This window comes from Symphodus melops, assembly GCF_947650265.1.
Source record: "Symphodus melops genome assembly, chromosome: 1".
Lineage (NCBI taxonomy): Eukaryota > Metazoa > Chordata > Actinopteri > Labriformes > Labridae > Symphodus > Symphodus melops.
The window spans coordinates 17681516-17706997 of NC_136691.1; the positions used below are offsets into that span (position 1 = coordinate 17681516).

The 25482-nt window shown below is 42.0% G+C and overlaps 1 protein-coding gene across 4 annotated transcripts in view; it reads right to left on the reverse strand.

The window, feature by feature from the left end:
• Nucleotides 1-1770: 1770 nt before the first annotated feature.
• cep128 (centrosomal protein 128) overlaps nucleotides 1771-25482 on the reverse strand; it is a 43883-nt gene continuing 20171 nt past the window's right edge. For all 4 annotated transcript variants that reach the window (XM_079340618.1, XM_079340617.1, XM_079340616.1 and 1 more), the window contains 9 exons: nucleotides 25286-25450; nucleotides 19650-19709; nucleotides 17062-17254; nucleotides 12488-12537; nucleotides 10837-10860; nucleotides 8209-8286; nucleotides 6881-6994; nucleotides 4839-4947; nucleotides 1771-2335 (listed from right to left, as the gene is read on the reverse strand). In XM_079340618.1, the coding sequence (XP_079196744.1) occupies nucleotides 2247-2335; nucleotides 4839-4947; nucleotides 6881-6994; nucleotides 8209-8286; nucleotides 10837-10860; nucleotides 12488-12537; nucleotides 17062-17254; nucleotides 19650-19709; nucleotides 25286-25450 (882 nt within the window). In that variant the 3' untranslated portion in view covers nucleotides 1771-2246. The remainder of the gene's footprint in view (nucleotides 2336-4838; nucleotides 4948-6880; nucleotides 6995-8208; nucleotides 8287-10836; nucleotides 10861-12487; nucleotides 12538-17061; nucleotides 17255-19649; nucleotides 19710-25285; nucleotides 25451-25482) is intronic.

Genomic DNA, 25482 nt, shown 5'->3' on the forward strand with positions numbered 1-25482 from the left:
ATATGGTATAACCATCCATCTATCCATTTTCTGCCACTTATCCAGGGCCGGGTGGCGGGGGCAGCAGTCTAAGCAGAGACGCCCAGACACCTCCTCCAGCTCTTCCGGTGGGACCCCGAGGCGTTCCCAGGCCAGCCGAGGCTTTCCCTCCATCGTGTCCTGGGTCGACCCTGAGGCCCCGGACGGACATGCCCGGATCACCTCCCTTGGGAGGCGTCCAGGGACCACCCCTGAACCACCTCAACTGACTCCTCTTGATGCTAAATCCTGAGCTCCTCCCTGGTGACCGAGCTCCTCACCCTATCTCTAAGGGTGCGCCCAGCCACCCTACGGAGGAAGCCCATTTCGGCCGCTTGTAACCAAGATCTCGTTCTTTCGGTCATGACCCAAAGCTCATGACCATAGGTGAGGGTAGGAACGAAGATCGACCGGTAAATCAAGAGCTTCGCCTTTCGGCTTAGCTTCACCACGACGGACAGATACAGCGACCGCATGACTGCGGACGCCGCACCGATCTGTCTGTCGAGCTCACGCTCCATCTTCCCCCCACTCGAGACCCCGAGATACTTGAACTCTTCCACCTGGGTCAAAGACTCTCCACCGACCCTGAGAGAGCAAGCCGCCCTTTTCTGGTCGAGAACCATGGCCTCAGATTTAGAGGTGCTGATCCTCATCCCAGCCGCCTCACACTCGGTAGCGAACCGCCCCAGTGCGCGCTGAAGGTCCGGGTTCGATGGAGCCAACAAGACCACATCATCAAAAAGCAGTGACGAGATCCTGTGGTCCCCAAACTGGACCCCCTCCGGCCCCTGCCATATGGAAAACTACTATGTGAAATACCATCATAACATAGTACCTTACACATTACTGTGGTACACACTTGAGTTGAAATCAATAACTCCGATAGCCTTTATGATGATGCACACAGGAAGTTTCTGTAAAGAAAAAAACCAAACACTGGAAATACGACGTAGTTTCTCGAGTAGTAAACATACTTCAGTTGACATGAAAAATAATAAGCGTTTTTTTCGGGGTAACACGTCACGTTGCGGGAAGAAGAAAAAAACACGGATGTGCCTTATCAAAGGTGTGTAGGTATCAAATGATTTTAACTTTACTTAAGCTCAAATTAGATTTACTAAGTGAATGATGGTAAAGACGATTTCAATTTTTTCCCCCCAATTGGAGCCGAAAGAATGAATGTCTTTTTTTTCTCTCCTCAAAATATGTTTTATTTATTAAAACATGTTTCTGCTTTTACTTCTCGTAACCATTGTGTCGATGCTTTTCTTGCTGATTGAGGTTGATCACTGGTCAGGTTTAAATTGAACACCACCTTACAGGACTTCTCCACCCCGTTGCAAAATCTCAAACCAAGAGTCTCGAGACAGATTATGTACAACTTTAACAAGTGTGTTTACACAGCAGCTACTGTGTTTATACTTTGAAGCTTGGTGGTAAATTAAAAGAAGAAGTTTCTTTCATGCTACTTCGGGTTGTTCTCCCCGGTACGTCAAAAGATTTACCAGTGGGAGTAGCTGAGTCCTACAGCTGCTGCAAAAACCAACGCTTCACTCTGAAATGAAGGAGACGTCAAGTGTGCTCATAAAACCAGACGTTTAGATGCATGGGGATTTATTCATAGTGCATATACTTCCTTGGCATTTCATAAAAAATAGACTACTTTTTTGTTATTTCTTTTTACAAATATATACTGCATAAAACAATAACCAGAACGGTCATTTAGAAAATCAGTCATGTACATGTAAAAGAGGTTGTAACACAAAGAAAAAAAACAAAGCGTTTGACACATCGTCATGATGAAATTGCATATTGTTAAAAGGCACCAGTGTGGAGTTGTTTTGAATCCTCTGAGCACATTGGCATGATAAGAAAAGTACAGGCATGTTATACGGTAAACAATGTTTTAAAGAGCTGCTGAAACAAAGAACTTTAAAATGTTGGAACAATGACAAGAAATGTAACAGGAAAAACTTTTGGTTTGAACAGTTTTCAAATCTAAAACATTCAAATTCAAGTCACTATAAATAAAGAACAATAGGCCTCACAGTGTTCACACTTGTATGGCTCAAAGTTTGCAGTGACATCCTGGTTGAGGTAGTCAAGGAGGATGAGTGTTGAGTGTGTGGACTTAAAGAGTACAGTCAGGTTGGTCTTCGGTCTGGATCAGGCAGATAGAATCAGTGGTTAGCACCGTGTGTTTGTAGAGAAACAGATAAGAAGGTTCACTCGAGGTTGATTTCATCTGTGAGGGATTTGGCCCCAGTGACTCCCGAATCATCCAGGTCTGAACTGGTAAGGCGCTTGTGAGGAGCTGAGGAAGAGAGAGGGAGGAAAAAAGAGAAACACAATCATATTCTCTGTCGGTCCATTACACAGTCACATCCTAAAATGTGGTGCATGAGATTCGCCTGTTACATGCCCAGACTGGACCTACAAAAAGAGATGGCGGTGCAGGCAGTAAAGTAGGAAATTGGCCTGACCAAACTGAGTATGGGCTTGCCAGAGCTGCAATGATTCCCACAGAGCAAGTCCAAACCAGCAAACATTTCAGTCAGGCAAGCTTCCACGCTCATTTTCATTTCAACTATCTACATTTGAATGTCTTTAAAGTGGATTAAACCTAATTTGACATCAAAGAACAAAAAGCTAGACTTCTACCTCTGCCTGCCTCACCTTTTTTATCAAAGCTGCGTTTTATTGGATGTATTAAACGAATCAACAAACAAGTGGAAGGCTACTCCTGGGTAGCAGAAAAGAGAAAGAAGCAGCTAGTGGTCGCACAAACGGTCGCAGAACCGTTATCAAACCCGTCTGCTCCCCCTTTAAGGACTCCAGGAAGACGAGCTTCTCGCTATAGGGATATAGGGAATAAACAAACACTAGGGATGTAACAATTCACTCAACTCACAATACGATACGATTCTGGGTTCATGATACGATTTTTTTTTTACAAAATGAGACAGAATAAAAAATTCTGAAAAAAAGAAGAAGATGCCTTTAATTTTTTAATGAAAACGCCTATGCACCATATTACCGACAGGGTCCCAAATTAACTTTTTGATTCACTGGTCAAGGTGGCAGCTCGATTAAAAAATACAGGCCAAACACATTTTAAGGCTGAAATAACAAATAGTGTTCTTGTGTCACCTACACATCTGTTACTGTACATTTAATTGAGAAAGCATTATGTTCTGTTTTATCTATTACAGATTTAAAATTCAATAATTTTTTCAGATCAGGAAATTGAGAATTTTAAAATATACATTTGCTTGTCTTTATTTAAGTAGTTCCTAGAGCCCCCTGCTCTCTGATCCCCCTGCATTAACATTACAGACTACAAACTAAAATCCATCAGAGAATAATAGTTTTGCGCAAGTGTGAAAACACTCAGTAATATGTGACGTTATGTTACAAAACCTTATACTGGATGGTCAAGCCCCGTCACAGATGAGTGGACATCCCTGCACAGACTTTGTGATTCTCACTAAACATGTCAGTCAAAGTTAACCGTTACTTGTTTCATTCTTTTACAGACCTGGAAATGACTCAAACCAAAACAAGGCTTTGAAGACGCTCTCCTACACATTATGAACGAAATGCTGCCTTGATCTATAAACTGACCTTGAGCTTTGACATCAGATGCAGATGTTATTTCATTTCCCTGATGGCCACACGTCTTACCCCTCTAACCACATCAGCCAACAGGGTCAAAGTATTTGACATTAGCGTGACCAGCCACCTTTAAACCGTCATCGTTACACATTTATGATGTGAATCAAAAGTGGAAATGTCAATCCCACCACCCTTCACTTCAATGCTATGACAAATAGTAGCTTAAAGATTAGCCCTGACTGTTCCTGCCAAATGCTATTGTATATTAACACTGGTGTTAAATAGCCATAGATGTCTTTTGGCCGTAGTCACTCTTGGAGGTACAACAGACACACAGCCACAGAAAGTATTCTCCTCTCACACTGTGCCAAATATCAGTAAGCAGCTTAGGAAAGTGCTACAAGTGATTCTGGCTGTGAGCCACTGGCAGTGATACAGACACATTTCCAGGGCACTGATGGAAACTTTCAGCTCTGGGAGCCATGTTGAAATACTACATGAGGAAGACGACTGTGCTGTAAGGCTGCCACAGCATGAATCATTATGTATCATTAAAAATATCACAACTACAGCTTTATTATGAACCACCTTCTGGGATGAAGCAGTGCTGACATAAGTGCGATTATCTCGGGACCTTCTAACAGTTGACCTATAATCACTTATTTCTATACGTCGACTTCCATGAATGCTTCTTGAAGGGATGTCAGTCAGCAGCTATTTCTCCTCTCGTTCAGTGTGCAGCAGGCAGGTGAGAGTCAGTAACCATGGTGACTGTCTGTCCGTCAATCAACAATGTCCCGCCCCCTCTATAAATAAAACTCTTCTTACAGTAAAACTTTCTTTGATCATGTGTCACAGGATGAACACATTCTGCATTGTGTTTGATTATATATAAACTAAACTACTGTTGGAGATGTTATAAAAACAGCAGCCGGTAAACAAAGGCTGCAGAGCCTACATGAGGCTTCAGCTGTCAGATCTCAGGAGCACAGAAACAAAAACTTGAAGTCTACGTGTTTTCAAATGAATGCATCACTGCGTTTGAAAAAACAAACACAAAAGAGGACACAATTCGAAATCATCATTTCAAAATAGGGTTAGGGTTAGATAGTTAGGGAAGATTTCGGCTCTCTTTCTCCAAACGATTTAGCTATGCAGATAAAACTGGACCACCATCAAAAAAGCAGCATAGAAATACTCACAGCGTGTGTCAGATGTCAGGGTGCTGCTCAGGAATGTGCTGGGCTCTTTGATGGAGGAAGAAAGAGCAGCCAGTCTCAGGCTCCTGGAGGTGGCGTCAAGCTTCTCGTCCTGAAAGACAGGAGGACACAGTCAGTGACAGGACTGAGGGCCAACAGGCCCGCTAGCATCAATGTGGACGAGTCGTGCCGGTTGAGGAAAAGTGATTATTTGAGAGCTTCAGAAAGAGTGAGTGAAGCTGAAGGTTGGTGTCAGTATACATCAGAATACAAAAAGGAGAACCTTGTAGGACATTTCTTTTTTACTTTTTGAGTGAAGTCTTAACTGTTGGAGGGATCGGCTATTCTTTCATTCATTAATTGTTTCACACTTTCCCTCAGACTGAACTTCACAGTATACACATCGGATTCTTTTCTTGGGATTTTCTACCTCAACATCAATCCATGACTTTACTTGTCACTTTGCAAAACAAATGTCACTAAAACTAGTCTCAGCTCTACTTAGAAGTTTGTGCGAACTAGCAAATCTTAGAACGCTAACATGCTACACGTGTATGATGAATGAGGGTGGGACAAAATATCCATACAGGAACATATCATTATCCCGACGTGTGATCGCTGGGATCAAAAATAAAAAATTAAATCGTACAGTGCTCTGACTCACTGGGTCGCTCCTTCAAGACTCGCAGGTGCTTAATCCATGATTGAGGGTAAATTAACTATTTCAATAAGCTCTAAACTACACTCATTACGTGCCATCGACAGTCACCTACCTACCTAATTCTACTCATGATGGGTTGAAAACATCAACAAAATGAAGGCTGAAACGTGAGAGATGAGAGAAATGTCCATTCAGATTCAGGCTACGTGAGAGAAGTGACAACAAAATAGCCATAATAGTCCCTGAATGGATACGTGTTGTTCATGTGTCAGAGCAGCACCAGAAAATGTGGGAACGCTGAAATTATGCATTTCACACATAACACTAAGACTTTACATGACATTTGTCAGACAAAGTTGTCCATGTAAATGCTTTCTTTGATGCTTTAAGTGCTCTACTGAGTGCCACAGTATTCTGTTAGGCAGTCAGTGATTTGAGCTCCTCTATGAACTGTATGCACATGTTTGATCAAAGCTTCACAGGCCAAAGTTATCCCGGTCTGAAAAGGTCTCTTAATGTTGTCTGATTCTGTGGCCAGGGTCACCAAGCCTCCTCTGTCGCCTGAAGTCTGACTCACAAAACATCTACTTTATCATAAACGTTACAGATGCTCTGAAATCAGGACAAGCACTAACCCAAATTCTGTTTGTGTCTGAACTGAGCTCCGAGAAGTGGAGTCTTAAGCGCAGAGCCACGAGAACATTTAGTGTAAGAGGTGTTTGTTGTTGTTTTTCGCTTGGCTGACTCTGATCAAGATGGAAGTCTTGTAAAGACATCGCATCCAGTCTTTCTCTCAAACAAACCCCGGGTGGGCAGCAGCTATTAAACTAATGCAATCACCACTTATCACTCGACATGGGAGTCATTTGGCAAACCAACGGGGTAATCTGGCGGATTAAAACCATTGAGAAAGTGACTGTATTGCTGTTTAGGGGAGGTTGCAAACTGCAGATGGCAATCAGCTGTCAACAGTGATGTGTGGATGGCTCCTGAGGCTGTTTTATAACACAGAAGGAGACTGTAGCAATTAACAGTGAGTGGTAAAATTCAGGTTTTGTTTGAGTGTCGTTGCTTGCACTTTAATCCACTCTGTCCATCCATGATGCATTACCATTACATGAAATTATTCATTTATTCATACAAGTTGCAAATTAGGAGCTCTGCACACATTGGCAGCAGTGTGGGCGAGCTAGACTCCTAAATGGCTCTCAAAGTCAGGCTACCCTGATCCAAACGACGACTGTTCAAACAAAGCAGTGCAATTAGTGACTGAAATAGAAAAGTGTGGGTTGCTGTTTGGGCGTACATTCCTCTGTACTGCTCTATAAAAGGCCTTTTTTTTTATTTTCATAGCGCTGCATCTGTATGTCTTTGTGTTTCGTACTCTGTAGTCCTGGATTCTACGTTTGGACTCGTCCAGCTGGTGCTGAAGGTCCCAGACGATCTCTTTGTATTTGGTGTGGCGTTGCTCAATGATCTCCCTCTGCTGCTGGGACTCCTGAAGACGCAAAACGAATGCTTTGTCATCATATCTAACAAGATAGAACATTCAATTAACTTTGACTGCACCTAAAAAAACAAAACATCTAACTGTTCTTAAACTTCACATTTAAGAGAGAACAAGAAAAGGGAAATAGCATGGATTTATTGGATAGTTCTGATAATGCATGGCTGTACCACTGACCAGTGCTATCACAGGTAGAGATGATGGATAACATTGGAGGTGAAAAATGGCCGTATTAACCAATACAGGATACAATTGTGTAATTTTAGCTGGACGGGCTTTTGTTTGACAATAGATTGTGTACAGATGGGACAGTTCAAAGGACTCAGCAGGCTGCTTTCTTACCCGTACTAACAGATGATCATATTTGATGTTGATGTTTGTTTTGCTCTTTTTCTTTGCTCTGTCACATGTTTTGTAACATCTAAGATCCAAACTGTGCCCGTTACAAACAGTCCCCTGTGGTCTAAATGAAACATCTCTGCTTTGGTCACAATAAAAGATGAATCGAGCACCAGAGGAGACCCCTGTAGAAACCGGCTCTCTCAAAATGCTCCGTTTTAGTGTGCGTGTCTCTTTAAATGCAATGAGCCCCCCCTGGAGATTTCCCAGTAGACATCACTCCTTTGCTGGCTAGAATACAAATGGTGGAACTTCACCAAAGTTTTGTCCTAGGCGGGGGTTAAAGTCTAGGGGTTGAGATACCAGGGGAGGTTTTTTTTTTTTTTTTACCAGAATCCCACTGTGAAGTCACAAGGACAGCAAATTACAAACAGAGCTTTTCTCTGTGTTGTAAGACGTATGCAGACTGGATAGGTTTATTTCAGATGTTGTGGGTCAGTAGACACACACACTAACATGGAGCGTTCTGAGAGAGCTGGTTTCTACAGGGTCACAAACCTCTGCTGCTTAAATTCATGTTATATTTGGACCAAAGCACAGATGTTTCATTTAGAGCACAGAGGACTGTTTGAAAAGGTGGAAAATTCCTCTTTAGATTCATTTGATTTATTTAAAAATATCAGACATCAGGGTCACGATTTCTTTGTTGGTGTTGAGTCCTGATTCTATTCAGTTGACAAGCACTGACTCTCTTTGTGCTTTGCTACACCAACAGATGTAATTTGACAGTTTATCCAAGGACATCTTAACCCCTGTTTTTGGTCATATATGTATGTTCAAATTCATAGAGGCTTTAATAAACCCACCTCCAAATCTCTAAAGTTCTCCATCAGACAAGGTTTCTCTGGAAGTGACTCCAAGTGATCCAGGGCTACTCTTGTGTTCTGCAAACCACACACATACACAAGGTTAGTTTTTCTTCTTCTTCAGATCAGTTCTTATTTGTTTTTCTGACATTTATTTTAGAACTTTTTCTCAAACTGGAGCTTAAACTTCCATCTACTCCAAACATGACATTTCCATGAATGGTTTTGTGTTCAGTATTGTGTCTTATGAAAGACCAGCAGGAGATGGTCACCCAAAGACCACAGATGTGGTTTTAATGAGTTTCATTTTTATATTACATTTTTTCAAGATCAAACAAACATACAAATCAAGTTCAGATCCAGAAATCCTTCTTTACAACAGACTGTGGAAGAGAAGAAAGCACTATAAAGACCAGACCTCACAGTAAATGGAGAATGAGACAAAAATATATACTGGGGCTGAATCTCCGTTCCCTTAATTGTCTCGCCCCGTTCCTCCTGGGTCTTTACTACGTTTTTAAACACTTCGCTCTAAAGACTGAGGACGAGATAAAAGGCAGAGAGAGAGTGAGGAATAGTCCATGAAAAACGTACAGTCAGTGAAATGAGACATCTTTCTCAGTCAAGGGTCGACTGAAGAGATGATTAGTGATGACGGCTCACAGCTGGATCGGCTCTGAGGCGCCTTTGTTTTCGCTGAGATAATGGAGGATGTAGAATCCAGAAAAAACAAAAAGGTGCAAAGATAACACTGAGAGTTCAGCCATGTATTTTTAATGTCTTCCACACTGACAGTACAGGCAGTGAAACATAAAAGCGCGTATGAAATGTAAAGTCCCTTAAAATGTATGTGTGGAAACAAATAAAAAAAGTTAGAGCATAAGACTACAGCAGGTTGTCAGCTTGAAAGCAGGCGGCGTGACAGTGAACGGAGAAGCAGCGTTTGAGACAACGTTACCATACGCAATGAAATATCAACGCTTAACGACCTGTTTCTGTGTCCACGAAAAACTTCATTTAACTGAGACTGACACCGTGTCGTAACGTGAGCGTGCTGTGCTGCTCACGGGCAGTTAGGACACTCCAATAGGAAACAATAGAGTCATGCAGATTTTGTCATTTGCTTGTTAGGACAAGCCAGACAAGCTGAGACCAGGAAACTATATATCGATTTAAAACAAACAAACACAAAAAAACACTCCAACTTTGAACCGTGAGGCTGACTGGTTGCATCCTCATCGTCAAGTTTTGTTTTCGTTGTGCACGAGGATGCCCATTGGTTCCAGCTCATGTTCTGCTGTTCGTTTACGTAATTAAACAGCAAACTAGAAATGAACCAACAAAGTGAATATAGACGACGGTGAGCAAAAACTGTAAATGTAAAAAATGAAGTCGGCAGGGAGCCTTTAAAAACACACTTCACCGTCTCCTGTCAGCTCTGAAGCTTCACCAGAATGATTAGGTGATGAATTGCAGACTAATTGGAATATACTGAAGATATGGATTAACTGTGGAGAAGATTACTGTGATGCGAGGAAGGATGAGAGTGTTGTATGAGGATTTGGATATTTCATCTGTTAGGCAGGGGATGCTTATTAAGGCAGCAATCCTTCGCAGCAGGAGAAAGATAGAGTGCAGCCTACAGGGGAGGATGTGATACTGGAATCCTTTCAATTCAGTGTGGCACGTTTGCTTTACTGGACAGCAACTGCATGAGAGATGGAGTGTCCGCCTTTGTCACCTGGAAACTGAAACACTGGTAAGTGGAGCATTTCTCGAAAAAGCTTTCTGTTCCCAATACTTCGCCATCTTTGAATTGCAACAATCATTTTAAAATTGTAAAATATGTAGCATGTAATCTTTGCTACAGCCTCGATGTGAGCAAACATGTCATAGTGCCTGATGATTTGAAAATTAAATGATGATCACACAAGTAAGATGTGCGTTTGATCGCCATCACCACCCAGGCTGGGAGGAGGAGGAGGAAGAGGAGGAGGAGGAGGAGGAGGAGGAGGAGGAGGAGGAGGGGGGGTCGATGCAGTCTGCAGCTGTGTTGTTGCACAAAGCAGAAAATATCTGACTTGAAAGTGGTCTGAGGTATTTCCTCTTCTTTATCACAGCAGATAATTGAAGGTTGATGTGGACAAGCATGCTACATAATTGTGATGGATGCACAAGCGCGCATTAGACGCCTTTCATTTATTCAATGCTTTTCAAGAGAGTGAAAAAGGGCTCGGGTCAATATAACCTTTCAGTAGTGCTCAGTAATTTCAGCCTGACGTCTCAAAGCTGAGCGCTAACAGTTTGGATGGGGAGGTCAATAATGTATTGTCAGTACAGCTTGGCTATTAACCCCATCAGCAAGACGTCTGATGATTAACAGAGCTGTGAGCCTTGACTAAAATCATCATTTCTAACCCTGTGCTAGCCTCTATGGGTTGCTAAACAAACACAGCCTGAGGTGAACCTTCTTACACGCCTGCATCAAATCACGCTGAGAGCCAACATGGTCTTTTATCATTTAACAACTGCAAGCCACTTTATATTCTGGTTCAAAAAGCCAAGAGTTGTAAACACATGTTTTATTTACCTACATTAATTACTCTTACAGAAGAAATCAAACCTTACCGACTCCAGATCCAAAACACGATCCTGCAAAGACACACACACAAACACACACACACACACAGCAATATTACTTTATATGCATAGAATGTCTATTAAAGGTCACATTATCTTCCTTCTCAACAAGTTTAAATAAGTCTCAGAGCTCCACAATGTGAAGTTTCTTGTTATAAATCCACTCTGATCCTGTATTTGATCATGTCTATAAACCCCTTAGTTTCAGCCCTGCTGAACAGGCTGTTTCTGTGTCTGTAGCTTTAAATGTAAATCAGCTACATTTGATTGCACCCAGCATGACAGGGACGCTCGGGCTTTCTTGCACCATGACCAATTGTATTCGGTGAGAAGGCAGACTCAGAGCACAGAACAAACATCTAACTTTGGGATTGTCACCCACCTGTAGAAGGGGTTACTGCCATTTGTGATGTCACAAAGGGAAAATCTCCAAACGGCCTGTTTAAGCAGACTAAAGTTGGAGAGAATGGGCTTTCTCAGGATTGTTTAGGGACACATTTTGCATTCATGCATTTTGTATAATACCTGATGTTTAAGATACAAAACATTTTTTTAATATACAGTGATCCAGCAGGTGAGTTCAGGTAACTGCTTCTCGATAAGATTAGAAAAACCCGGGCTGTGTGCGAGAGCTGTGACAGCTTTCCAACAAATATGTAACATGGGAGGGGATTGCAGAGGCCAGGGAGAGTCTACAACACTTCTTATCACACACACACGGACACTTACACACCCACACACATACACAAAGACAAACTGCCTTCACTGCTCATCCAGCTCCTGACTGATGTTCCCTCTCTAACGATGCATAAGTGATGCTATGCCTCTTATCTGCCACTCAAACAAACACCTGCTCTACTCAACGAAACAGCTGCCTCCCCCTCTCTGACGGAAATGTATTGCTGCTGATTTGTAACAAGAGCACTTTCTTTTTCTTCAGCCCGTCCTCTCAACCTTTGTATACATCCCTCACGCTGTCTTTTTCTCTCTCTCCTCATCGTTCATAATTAAAAGCTCGACTGGGTCCGAGAGGGCTGATTAATTGCACACGAGCTCTGGCAGGTGCCACCATGCAGCCACAGATGGGACCCTGGTATCCAACACAAACACACACACACGTTCAGAGGTACAAGCACGCGATGGGAAAGTACGATGATTAGCCCGTGGTTTAGTGTGTGAGCCAGAGTGTGTGTTTCGCTTTTTAATGGCGAGCAAAGGGCCAGAGAGGCACTCTGGGGGCTCGTCCAATCCAGACAAGGTGAGTTGGTGGCCCGCCAAGTGTAGATGCTGCAGTACAGAAACACAGAAACAAGGCCTCCAGTGGCTTTTAAACTCCAAGGCCTCGCGTCTGCAGTAATTAGCTAATCGTCCAAGCAAAGCTGCAAGGAGTCTGTCAGGTGTACACCGTGTACCGCTGTTTGTTATCGTGCATCACAGAACTTAAAGGCCAGCTCCAACTCAAAAACAAACAAGCAGAGATGACTTAAAGGCTGTGTGTGTAAAATAAAAACAGAACCAGCTGTCACTTCCTGGTAACTTTGTTCAAATAAGGGCATCTTGATTTTAGAAATCAACTACATTTATAGAAGCTGCAGATTTACAAACACAAGTGAGGAGACAAAGATGAGTAAATGCTTACCTGAAGGCTCCTCATGTCTTCCTCCTTCCTGCGACTCCTCTTTATCAGCTCTGAAAGGCCAGCATTTAAATCACTGTTTCATGTTCAACATGGACAACATTTTATACTTGGGCGGGGGGGGGGGGGTTCTTGCTCAAGAGAACATCGGTGGTGCTCAGTACATAAACTGGCAACACTCCAGTTACCAGACAAGTTTCCAGATTTGGTCCCCATCAGGGCTCAAGCAGCACTCCTTTTCCCAGCCCAGGTCCCTACGCACCGAGCTCTAAATCTGCAAGATATTTAATCATGGTGCGTTTTGTGTTTGTTCTTTACTACTGTGTTGCAAATGAAATGAAGATTATTTTGACCAATCAATGGACTGCAGTGCGTCTTGCTCCAACCTTTAGGGTCAGATCGGTCTGCTTGGCAGCAAATTGAAGAAAAAAAACATAGGACGGAACAGACCAGTTATTTTGATCCAAATGGAACTGGACTGCTTAGTGCAGGCGTGTCTAACTCCAATCTTCAATCTATCAATCTTTATTTGTATAGTGTCAGTTCATAACAGGCGTTATCTCGAGAGACTTTACAAAAAGCAGGAAAGTGTCTCGAGAGTGTCTAAAGTGTCTAATATCTAGTCCTTGAGGGCCAGATATCCGAGACTTTTAGACGTCCCCTTGCTCCAACACACCTGCTTTAAACCAATGTGTTGTCATCAAGCTCTGCAGAAGCCTGATAACCAATTGCTCATTGGATTCAGCTACGTCCGAGCAGGGAGACGTCTAACAGTCTGAGGAAGCCGGCCCTCCAGGACTGGACTTTGACACCCCTGGCTTACTGGAAACAGGGCTTTAGTGGATAGTGTCCACTAAAGCCACGCCCCTTGTACAGAGGCTATAGTCCTCCAGTTGTACGGCCCAGGTTTAAATCCCACTCGTTGTTCCCTTCCCTCATGTCATCCCCCACTCTCTCCCTGACTTCATACTGTCAACTGTTCGATCTCTAAAATAATGGCATAAAGAGACCAACATAAATCTTTCAAACATTTGTTTTTAAATACAGGGACAAAACAAAAACTTCAAACCAGATTCTGTTTTGTTAGGTAGTTTACTTAGATAACGCTCATATTTTCAATGAATGGTTGGGTTATTAGTCTTACAGCTATCAACACATTTTAACATTACGCATGAAAAGTGTCTAACAGCGGGTCTGTCTGGGCGCTCGGCTCTTGTTGATCAGGTCAAAATAAAACAATGTGATGCTGGAGTTAGATCATTTCTTTTGTGTGTAGGGGTCTTAAATCTTCTTGTCCATGTCTCCCTTCTCTTTTGTCCCACTCTTTCTCCACACTCTCTTATCTCTACGTTAATGGAACACAAATTAGGCTCATTTCCCTGGACCGTTTACAAAATGAGCGCAAAACAAGTCATTCTTCCTCCAGTGGTTACAGCACATTATTTATTTAGCTTTTATTTCAGCAGGGAGGACCCAGTGAGAATGAGTGGTCGCCTGTATCAAATGCCTTGGACAGGTCAATTAAGGCTAACGCCGAGCAGTTCAGTTCAGTTCATTTCGGTTTGTCTGGGTACGCCGTGCATTTTGCGTTTCCATAGACTAATCGCGGGAAAGATTCCCAATAACCGATCTATACCGTCCTACTTTTTGGGACCCTTCCGTTGGGTTGCCAAGAACATCGATCTGACCCTAAAAGGTGGGGCTAAACACTGCAGTCTGATGATTGGTCGAAAAGAATCCTGACTTCCCGTGTGACAGTGGCGAACAAAACCCCACAGTGTTTAAACACCCAATCGATTGTTTATTCGTCTGCTTATTTCTCCTCACCACACAGTCATCACATGTCAGTGACAGAGTATATAAACTGCTGGATGTCTTTCAACGTTGGTTTCATTTGTTTTTCTCCTTTATTGAATTTATTAGCGGGTCAGCTGTTAGCTGCTATCATGTGACGCTTTTAGGTAGATGACGCAGCTATACGCCGCCTACCAAATAGGACACAGGTGGCTGTGGAAACGCAAACGGGATCAGACTTTACCAAACTGTACCGATCCATACCGGACCGCTTGATGGAAACGGGGCCTAAAGAGGACTGCACATTTTTGACCATTATAAATCGAATTAATTATATAATTTTTTAAAAGTGTTGCTGCCGATATTGTTTCATGGACTAGGGCCTGCACTACCAAGTGAGTTCCACATATCCAGGGTCTCTTTGGGTGATCTGAGCCTCATAGGACTGAAAACCCAGGGTTAACCCTGAAGTTACCTCGCTAAGCTCAAATCCTGCTTCGTAGTCCAGACCCCGATGTTATTGGATTCAGAATAAATGAAGCGGCCAGTCAAAGGAGAGTTGGTTCAAGTTCATTCTCCCCCATGGATTGCCTTGGTATTTATAGTAAGTCAGGAGGTTAGTACCTCTTCCTCCGTAAATTCCCGAAAGGAGAAATGAGCTCTAACACTCTGCCTTAAACATTTAGGTTTTAGGTGAGACATCTGTGATTGTACGAATTTCTGTGAATACGTTCAGTTTGGTTACACTTTGTAGAGGTGACTTTGCTGTTAGCAGACTACGCTATATTCTGAGAAGCTATGACCATATTTGAAGAGAAGCATGTCGTATGAGGTATTCCAAAAGTATAATGTTCGGCCTCAGTTGACAGTGGAATGAGGAATTGTTCTTCAAATAGAGGTTTGACATTCAAAGAGTAAAGGTGATGTGATTCTCCAGACCATGTATAGAAATATCCAAAGTGGGAAGTAATTTATGACACCTGTTGTACTGTATATAATGGCTCCACACTGATCATTAAATTGTCTATCATTTAGCCTGCATAGAGTCTCAGTGTTGTCTGTTAGATTAGAACCACGGCCGTGATATGCTGCGCTAATATAATCCAGTCTGTTGATAGATTCAGCTTTAGGGACATTTATATTATTCAACCCATCAATCTGGCTGTATTTTGATCTACATAAGTGTTACCTGCATTGATGAAATGCTAATTGAAGTTATGAGCCACTGTTTGATGGTCAGGAACAGGCTCATTTTTAGCAACAATATGTTGAGGAAGGGATGACACTGACTCTGATTGGAGAGTTTACTGTTTTCCAAAACTGTGAGGACTCATTGTTAGTGAGGTGATGTGGTAATATTATTCTGCTCTCTTTATTAACCCAGATCATTTGTTTCTGAGCTTTCGAAAAAGCTTCCAATCCCTCACTGAATTAGGCTCTCTGGCTCATTGCCATGATTTGTCTCTGTTGTCTTTTTTATTCTATATACTTTATTCATCCCCAAGGGAGAAATTGTGGTTCGCTGTTATTGTCGAGACTTGCTTCTGACACACACATGCCTGAATCACACACATGCACAAGCACGACCTGTGGACATGCTTTAACTCTGAGTTTGTTGTATGTTTTGAAAGTAACCCAGCAAGATTAAGAACTGGAAAGAAGAGAGCATTTGGGGACAATAGGTCCCCACCATTGTGAAGTTCATCTGACATTAACATCTACAGCAATACACTCAAACTGATCTGGAACTGATGCAATCAAATTTAATTTAAAATAGACAGCTACACCGCCTCCATGTCGTTTTCTGTCACATCTCTAGATTACAACATCTAGAGAAGTCACGTCACAGTCTGGGCTTGAGTTTGTTAGCCATGATTCAGTGATAACAAAACAAGTAAGGAGGCACTTTGTAAGGAAAGGGATTTGGGGCAGTAAAATAAATATCACACACATTAAGATTTAGTATATTTGGAACCATTAACAGACAGCGTGCAGTCTACAAGAAAATGACTCCGATAATCAGGCACAAACAAGTTACTATTTTAACCTGCACAATCCACAAATAACACTCACACCTACATTGAGTCACTGCACCATGTCATGCTCCAAACAACTCTGTAACTGTGTTTTACCTTTATGTTGCTTTTTTTTTAATTATTTTTTTTTATTTTTCTTTAAGGTTTATTTTTGGGCTCTTTTGCCATTTTTTTTTTTATTGGAGAGAAAGTGGATAGTTGGAAAATTGGGGGGGGGAGGGAGAGAGAGAGAGAGAGAGAGAGAGAGAGAGAGAGAGAGAGAGAGAGAGAGAGAGAGAGAGAGAGAGAGAGAGAGAGAGAGAGAGAGAGAGAGAGAGAGAGAGAGAGAGAGAGAGAGAGAGAGAGAGAGAGAGAGAGAGAGAGAGAGAGGAGAGAGAGAGAGAGAGAGGAGAGAGAGAGAGAGAGAGAGAGAGAGAGAGAGAGAGAGAGAGAGAGAGAGAGGATACATGGTGACACGTGCACTGCGCTACCGGTGCCTCCACGTTTATGCTGATTTTTAACCTGGTGTTGTTTTCTTTTCATGTCAGGTATTGGCTGCCTCATAAAGATCACACAGTCTGATTAGTCTCACATGATTTTGTGCTGTGTGACTAACTTGCTTCCTTTGATGACAACAGCACTGTTGTTTAAGCAGAAAACACCGCACACATCCTTCCTCATAAATCCTACGCTGTCTTCCCACTTGTTTCCTCAGTGTGGGTAAAATAAGGATGAGCGTATTTCTCTAATCAAACATGGTTATTGTACCTCTCTTTTCAGCGCTGAGGGAGCGCAGCAGCTTCTCCTGTTGCTCCAGGCGCAGCTGGAGAGCTCCCTGCTCCGAGTCCCGGCTCTGCCTCAGGGCCTTTAACTCATCCCTGGTCTGCTGATGCTGCTTCCTTTGGCGCTGCTCTCTGGTGTTGCACTCCCGCACTTCCTCACACAGCCAGCGCAGCTTTGTCTAGCCGGGTAGATGAAAATCAAAATCAATAGAGGTTGTGTAGTTTTGTTGGTTGTTTTAAAACTTTCGTGATGACCCCTGACTGTGCCAGCACTCCTCCTGTTGCCTTGTATCTCTCCCGGCTCGGGTAGTAGTAAGGGGCGGAGCCAGTTAATCAGACATCATGAAACTAAACAGGCTGGGCCTGGGTATTTCAGCTCTCTCTCTCTCTCTTGTCAACACCAATCTTTGTTTTGCCTCCACAACACCACACACATTCATCATTTACACACTGCAGATTCTTTCATGAGGATGTTTTGCCTTAGTTTTTAATAAAGGACTGCTTCAATAACTTTTAAACTGTGTGGTCTCCCTGTTTGTCCAGCTCACTGAGCCTGGGGTTGACATGCTTTGAATATAAAAGGTTTTATTTAGAATTAAAGGGAAGTAAGCAGGGGCGATAAACGGAGGGTTTTAAAGACAAAGACCTCGAATCCTATCAGGATACTTCAGAGTTCAGACTCGTTTCTTTTACATTTCTAACAGTACATACATACAGCAATGTACTCATATCTAGAACAAGAAAATCATGAAGGAATTTTCTGTTTTAAGTGAAATCAATGCATGAAATAATTTACATCTGAATTCATCTTCTGGGTATTCTCCTCCTGTACAGCTGTACCTGCAAGTTACATTTCCCTCTGAACATGAACATTTTGTCACCAGTATTTAGGGATTCTGACGTTGTCCGTGGTATGTAGCTAAGTTCACAAGAAAGACAAATACAGCAACCTAAGCTAAGAAGTGTGGAGACCAGTGTTCATTGAAACGGTAATATAAAGTTAATATGCTTCAAGTGTTGTATATAAAGGCTTGTAAAGGCAATGAGAACGATCGACTAAATGGGAGTTAAACATGCTCTTTATGTCTGTAAATCATCTCGAATTTACCAACAAACTGCTTACAAGGGAGCTAATTATTGCTCTTGTTCTCTCGTGTTGTATTCCTGTGAATGCTTTGTGCTCTGAATGCACTCACGATAGCAGATTTATATTATGCTGGTAAACACTAGGAACTGAGCAAACACGTTAACACAGTGTCATGGATCATCGCCGCAGTCTTAATCACACGTTTCTTTGGCACAAAACATCATTACTATACTAAATGAGTACTGATGTGTCATTGATAGAAGAGAGAACCATTAAAGAGAAGAGGAAATAAGAGCAACACGAGAACACATTAAGAGAAAACGGCTTCACAAAGTCCCATCAATTTAAGAGCCTCACTGGAGCGTCACAACCACCGTGGTGCCGCTGTGCACCAACGACAACACGTGAACTGATGTACTCCGATCTCAAAGGCCCTTCTCCTGCGTGACCATGATGAAAAGACATTTTTTACTGCAACTTCCAGAACCACATGAGGAACACTGCTGGCTCAGTGCTTAGCTGTACGAAGGGATTCATTCAATAGTTAGTGCTGCTCTCTAACAGTGTTATCTGAAACTGCTGTGTTCAAAACAAGTAACACTACAACATGACGTACATGTACATCGCACCATCGTGTTAGGTTTGCATTGAAAAGGCAGGGTCGAGGATTAAGCTACGCCCCCTCACTTACAGGCCCGAGCGCCGCATCGTGTAGAAACGACGTCATCTCATGTCTCATTCAGCGGTGAGTCAACACTGAACTGGATCATAATGAATGTTTACATTCGGTTTTTGACTATTTAAAGGTCAGTGTGGGGTGGAGGACGAGCAGGGAGAGAGGGAGGCGTGATTGGTTCATCAAAGTGGTACCTCGTAGCAGACAAGAGAACTGCTAGTGTAATACAATGATACACAAATGAAATGCTATTTGACTAGTGAATAAATCTAGTCATATCAGCGTATATCTGGGATAAAAATAACCCAATGTTGTTTGTCACTTGATATGCTAATATCGGCCGATAATATCTGCTGGCTGATTCATCGGTCGGGCTGTTGTTCCTTTTTCAGAGCACATGAGTTATTAACTTCTATCAGGACCTAAAGACAATTTCATACAACATCTTAAGTGGATCTGAAGAAAAGTACCAACCCTGCCTTTAACAAGTATCTATAAAAAAACCCATACTGTTAGAATAAACAATCAGTCTTTATTATTATTTTAAATATGAGACTAATGAGTGCCACTTCTTGTCTGCTCTGTTTCTTATATCTGTTGTTGTTTGGACAGATGATGATCTTAATGATCTCAAGTATAATGAGACAGTATTATGTCATGTATGAACCATAGTGATTCATCCGTCTTCTAGACTCAGTTGGCTTGTTAGTAAGCATGATGTTCAAGATAGTGTGAAATTCTAATCATGGGTTTTCTCATGTAAATAATTCATGTAGACAAATCCAAGCACTTCAGCAAGATCTCATCATACCTTTGTCTCTGCTAGCCAGCGGTGAGGGTCTTTTACTAATCCAGGTTTCTGGGAGATGGCCTGTGAAAAAAAAAGAAAAACAGAAGAGATTAATACAGATTGGAGCTTTGCTGCCTTTGTGAGGATGCACAGTCAAAATTCAGTTCTTTCTTCAATTCCTTAAAAAAAATCCACAATAAAAAGACGCCACACTCTGACATCTCTCCATTAATGCAGGTCCACAGGTCCTTCTTGTGCATGTGTGTGATTGAGGCCTGTGTGCTTGAGAAGCATGAAGCATGAATAACAGAGTGCGAACCAGAATTTCCCCTCAGGGATTAATAAAGTACATAAAAAAAATAAAGTAGAGGCTTTCAGAGTGTACAGTTCTTTGTCTTAAAATACAAAAACAAATGATAAGACGTGAGACAGACGGTGTTAAAGCATGTAAAAAGAAAAAAAGAAAGAAGTGATCTAAATATGGATGGACAAACAACAGGATGAAAATGAGAAAAACAACCTCCTGTCAAACCCTTAACTTTTGTGAAGAAGTGCCTCTGCCAACTTAAATTGGCTTGCATGTTTGTTAAACTGCCTGTGACAGCACACACACCGGTGTGTGCACACACACACACACTTGCACGCTGAAGTTTTATGTGTGTGTCATAAAAAATGGGCTCAGGGAGTATGTTCCATCCTTCATAGACAAGCTTGTCAGCATCAGCAACACAAACTGACTGTCTGCCAACTCCTAATGATTGCTGACACACACACACACACACACACACACACACACACACACACACACATACCACAAACACTCTTAAGACAAAAGGACACTCTCTGTCTCACAGACAAACTGTCAGATAACTACATGGAACTCTGCTGAGAGCACGCCTCAGCAGAATCTATGTCACGGTTGACATACGTCAGCTCCATTGGATCGAATATATGCCAAAGGTTAATCCAGTATTCTATGCATCATTACGTGCTCTGTTTACATGAAGAGATAAACATGTGGTTGTCACTACCTAAAAGTCAACAAACAGTCACACAATGTAGCCAATCAGGTCTCTGTCTGCTCAGAGGCCATTAGGACGGCACTCTAACTGCTGCAGCACTGAGCAGCAGCAGATCATTATTTTCTATTCTTTCAGAGAGTGACATTGTTGAAAACAAGCAGCCACTTCTGGTATTAACAAATGAAGCCAATACGAAGACAGCGTTCACTCCAGGCTGGCTGCAAAATGCCACATACACAGGCAGGTTAAAGATCCATCTTTTGACAGCAGAAATAAACCTGTTTACAGTCTGGAACCAAAAAAACAAAAACAATTGTGGTCATTATCCGCACACACTGTACAGGGGGTGAATTATTTTTAATAACACATGCATTTAGACTTTACGAGGGATTAGAGTTTTGCACAACTAGACAGGTGTGAGTGGTTTGGCTGTAAGCGGGCTCGTTGGAGCCTGGCTCAGCTCCTCGTCTCTGGTTGAGACGGCATTTTCAATATGGCGACCCTCATCTTTAGGCTTCAAAAGTCCCCGTCAGTCTCCAATAGGTGACTTCATCGAGACCAGACATCCATGTTTTATACAGTTTATGGTTGAAATGGATGAAAAAAAATCTGGGTTAATAAAGGAGAGTGTCTATGAATCTGCAAACAAGGACTACGAGGCCTGCAGCGACATAAACAGGAAAAGAAAAAGGTTCTTTTTCTGATTTGGACAATAATGGTGGCTTTATTTATTGTTAACTAAATGCTCAAATAAGACTTGGAGTGCATTTACAGACTTTCAAACAGAAGAAAAAACAGTAGGTGTGCTGCTTCAGATACTAAAACACTTTGCCTTGGACTAGTCATGCTTTTTATTCTTGTATCTTTCAGGTTAAACAATGGAAAACTCAGTTCACGTTAAAATGTGTTCACTGCAGTTAAAAGTTGAGTTCACTGCATACCAATACATTAGGGGACAGTGAATTTTAACAGTTCATCTGCACACAGGGTCAGAGTGGTGCCATGATTGAATCTTAACACTCTCTTAAATATTCTTTATCAGTGAAACAGTTTAAATTTACGATTAGTTTGAATCGAGAGATGCGAGTTTCTTAGCATCTCCACAGTCTATAACACGACAGTTGTGTCAACTGAAACTAATGCTTTCTTCTTCTTGGCGGCGGCAGTAGCTCAATCTGTAGGGACTCGGGTTGGGAACTGGAGGGTTCAAGTCCCAGTGCAGACTAAATCTGGAAATTTGACTGGAAGCTGGAGAAGTGCCAGTTCAATTTCTGAGCGAGTCAGAATCAAGTATTTGTCAAAGCACTGTAATACGGCAACAAATAGTTAACACACAACCTTAAAATGTAAATGTAATGTGATGTAAGAAGCGCTTTGAGTAGTCGGAAGACTAGAAAAGCGCTATACAAGCTCAAGTACATTTACATTTAAAAGATGCCTTAACTAAATAATTGCCTCCATCTGACTAGGGATGTAAAGATAAATAGTGGGGCAGTTAAAAATCGATTCAAAGGTATCAAGATTCACATCGGTACTGAAAAATGAATTGCAGTAATATGGTGAGCGTCAGCAGCTGTAGAGCAGAGGGGGTTGGTTGTGACAAGGAGGCGTTATCATGGGGTTTGTAGTCCCGCTCTCCCAAACGAGTGCAAGAGCCAAACAGATTAAGAGGTTTTCATTTGTGTTTTCATGAAAAAATTAAAAAGGAATATTTTTCAGTCTCATTTTGTAAAACAAACCGTGAGAGAATCGTATCGTGAATCATAGCTTATCGTGAGATGAGTGAATCGTTACCTTTGACCCAAGACGCACCTTTATAAAAGAGGACTGTGCACATCTTTCTTAGGGAGGCATCCTGGAACCACGATGAAACATGTGAGTGCAAAACAATTCCAATCCAGCTATATGAGCAAAAAATACAAAAAGCCAGAAAATATAACAAAGAGTAAATTCATGCACACAAACAGCTGTGAACAAAGTCAACAGAAAAACTGCAAGTGTTTCTTCAAGTGCACCCTAGTGGCATGATGTTTACGTATGATCAACAGACATGGAAAGCACACAGCAGGATTTTTTTTTTTTTTTGTGGGTCCTATTCAGTCCCGAGTCTCTGCAAACAACACTGTCACTGCACAGGTGTCAAGCAACTTTTTCAAGCCGTCACTCAATACCAGATCCAAGCATAATGAATTTCCCAAGTTGTTGCTCCGACAGCTCAAAGAACGGCAACAGCGTGCTGCTGTGCAGAGGTCCCCGTCTCGGGGAGTTTACAACCGCATGGCAGAGCGTGTGACTGTGTGGGAGGATAAAAACATGCCTCTGTGCCTCTAGCTCTCTTTACTTTTTCCTGAACCATCAAAGCAGCTCTGCACAGTGGCAGACTAAAAGGAGGTGAAAGTGTTGAAAAACTGAACAAGTAGGCTGAGAGTTCAAAGTGCTGTCTGTGGGGTTCAAGTGAAGGAAATGCCACCATTTTCTCAGTAGCACGAGTAAGGAATCCAAGCGTCTGCCACTGCTAATTTTAATGCACGACTGCATGGTTTGTGTGCTTCCTACAAACAGCGAGTAATCTGTGAATGTGTGTCTTTGGTTACAGTTTGTTTGTTTGTTTCCCCTTCCTGCATAGTATATAGCAAAGATGCAAACTCACGAGTTGCAGATATTTACGGCTAGACAGTTAGCTCGTGAATCTAACTTGTCTTGATGCTCATTAAGGAAGTCACAGTATCTTCATTTGTTCTGTAAAACTGCAACAAAGCTCAAGTGGCAAAGTAAATTAAAAATAATAAAGAGAAGTCAAAAGGCTGTTTGCTAACTCAAATGTGCTTAGTCATGCTGTTAGCATACAGCTCTGCTAGCTATCCATACATTTAAACCAGTTACAGTTACATTCTGCCTCTGTCCACTAAATAACCTAAAATAAAAATAAAACCTTACAATTGGTGTAACATTCAGTGCCTTGCTCAAAGGGCCACTTGGCAGTGTCCAGGAGGTGGTCTGGCATATCTTCAGCTACCAGACCAATTTCCAGATATTTGGTCCACACCAAGACTTGAACCGGCAACCCTCCGGTTCCCAACCCAAGTCCCAACAGACTAAGGTACTACCACCCCCATTGACCCTCCGATTGGTTATCCAGATATCAACTTACTGTGTTTTAAGGCAAGTTCATTCAATTAAAATGATCCTTTGTAGACGTTTTATTAATTGCAACATAAAGCAAACTCCCAGAAGACCGCCTCCACCCAGTTTGGTTATCCTTAACTTCTTATGGAGCGCCACACTGTCGTCAAACTTCATGAGTTATTACTTCTAAAGAAAAGGAAGGAGGCTACCAGGAGGTAACTGAAACCTAATATACCCTTTACTGTTAATGATTCCCCTCATTAGGCCGATCACTAGTGAGTTTGACTTCTTTTCAACATGACAGATTACAGATGAGGCGTTGGCGCTCATGTCTGGCTGCTGCGCTGTTGGACCAGATTGGGGAATCTATATAAACAGATAAGAGCTGGCGGGGTTCATTAGTTTGAAGCAGCAGAGAATAGCATCGTAAAGCAGGGAGGAGTGTGTGGATGAAGCACGCTTTCAGTACCCTACAAGTGTGTGGCTAAATTCATCGGACAGAATGTGTAAATTATGACAAAATGTTTTGTCACCTGGACTGACCAACACAGGACAATTTCTGCCACAGGCACAGGAAGTTACAGTAGGTGATTATGACAGATTTATTTTTCTGGAAACTATTTTCCAACTCGAATTGTTGACCAAATTCTTAAATGATTAATAAGAAAAAAAACCATTAACAAATAACAAAGACAGATCTTGTCCTAGCATGCTGAGGAAAGTGTACCTCATTTCTTAAAGTTAAGTCTCAATGAGAACATGTTCTTTAATGCGGAGTTTTCCACATCAGTGTTTTTAAATGAATGAATGTATGTGCCCTGTAATTTGAAAGCTTGTGTCTGTTGCTTCTTATCAGCACAGAAAAAATAAATCTGCTTTATTGCCCATAAAAGGGCATAAGAGAGTCTTGGTTAGACCGAATCAATAACTTTAAAAAAAGTCCATATTAGTTAGGAATGCCCAAATTCAAATCTAAAAACAGGGACTTCAGATAAAAGAAGTTTAAACTGACAATCTCTCATAATCATTCAGCATTCACACAGTTTGGTAGATTTCACGGGTTCCAATCTGACCTGTGGCTTCTTTCCTGAATGCCATTCTCCACTCTCTCTGCCCCTGATTTCTCACTCTATCTTCTGTTTTGTTCGAGGTTTTAATGAAGACATTTCTTCTATAATCAGTTGATGAAAGAGGCCCGATGTACTTTAACCAAAATGTATGCATATTATGGATTGTATACCTTGAAAGACTGTGGGGTGACTTATGGGTGCGACATATGAAATGAATTACTGAAATTAAAGGATGATATAAGCATTGAACATTAACTACTCCTGACTACTGAGTAAACTATAAACCCCAAATGTTTTTATTAAGGAGTTGTTGAACCAACTCTTGTTTGTATTTCGGAGCATTTCTGATTCACACTTGCCAAAGAAATCCCGTCAACTCTGACTCAATCAATCTTTATTTGTGCACACACCGACACTCTGCACATGAAAACTGAAATACCTGTAGTTTGTCTTCACCGTTCCTCGACAGGTTGCGGCAGGCTGTATCGAGCTCCGCCCCCAGAGAGGTAAGGACCGCCTCTCTCTCCGCCTCCAACTGCAACACCTTCTCCTGCAGCTGAACAAGCTCAGACTCCGACGCTCGTCTGTGCTCACCTGACCTGACCTGTGGAGGATCGGAGTAGTACACGAAGGTGC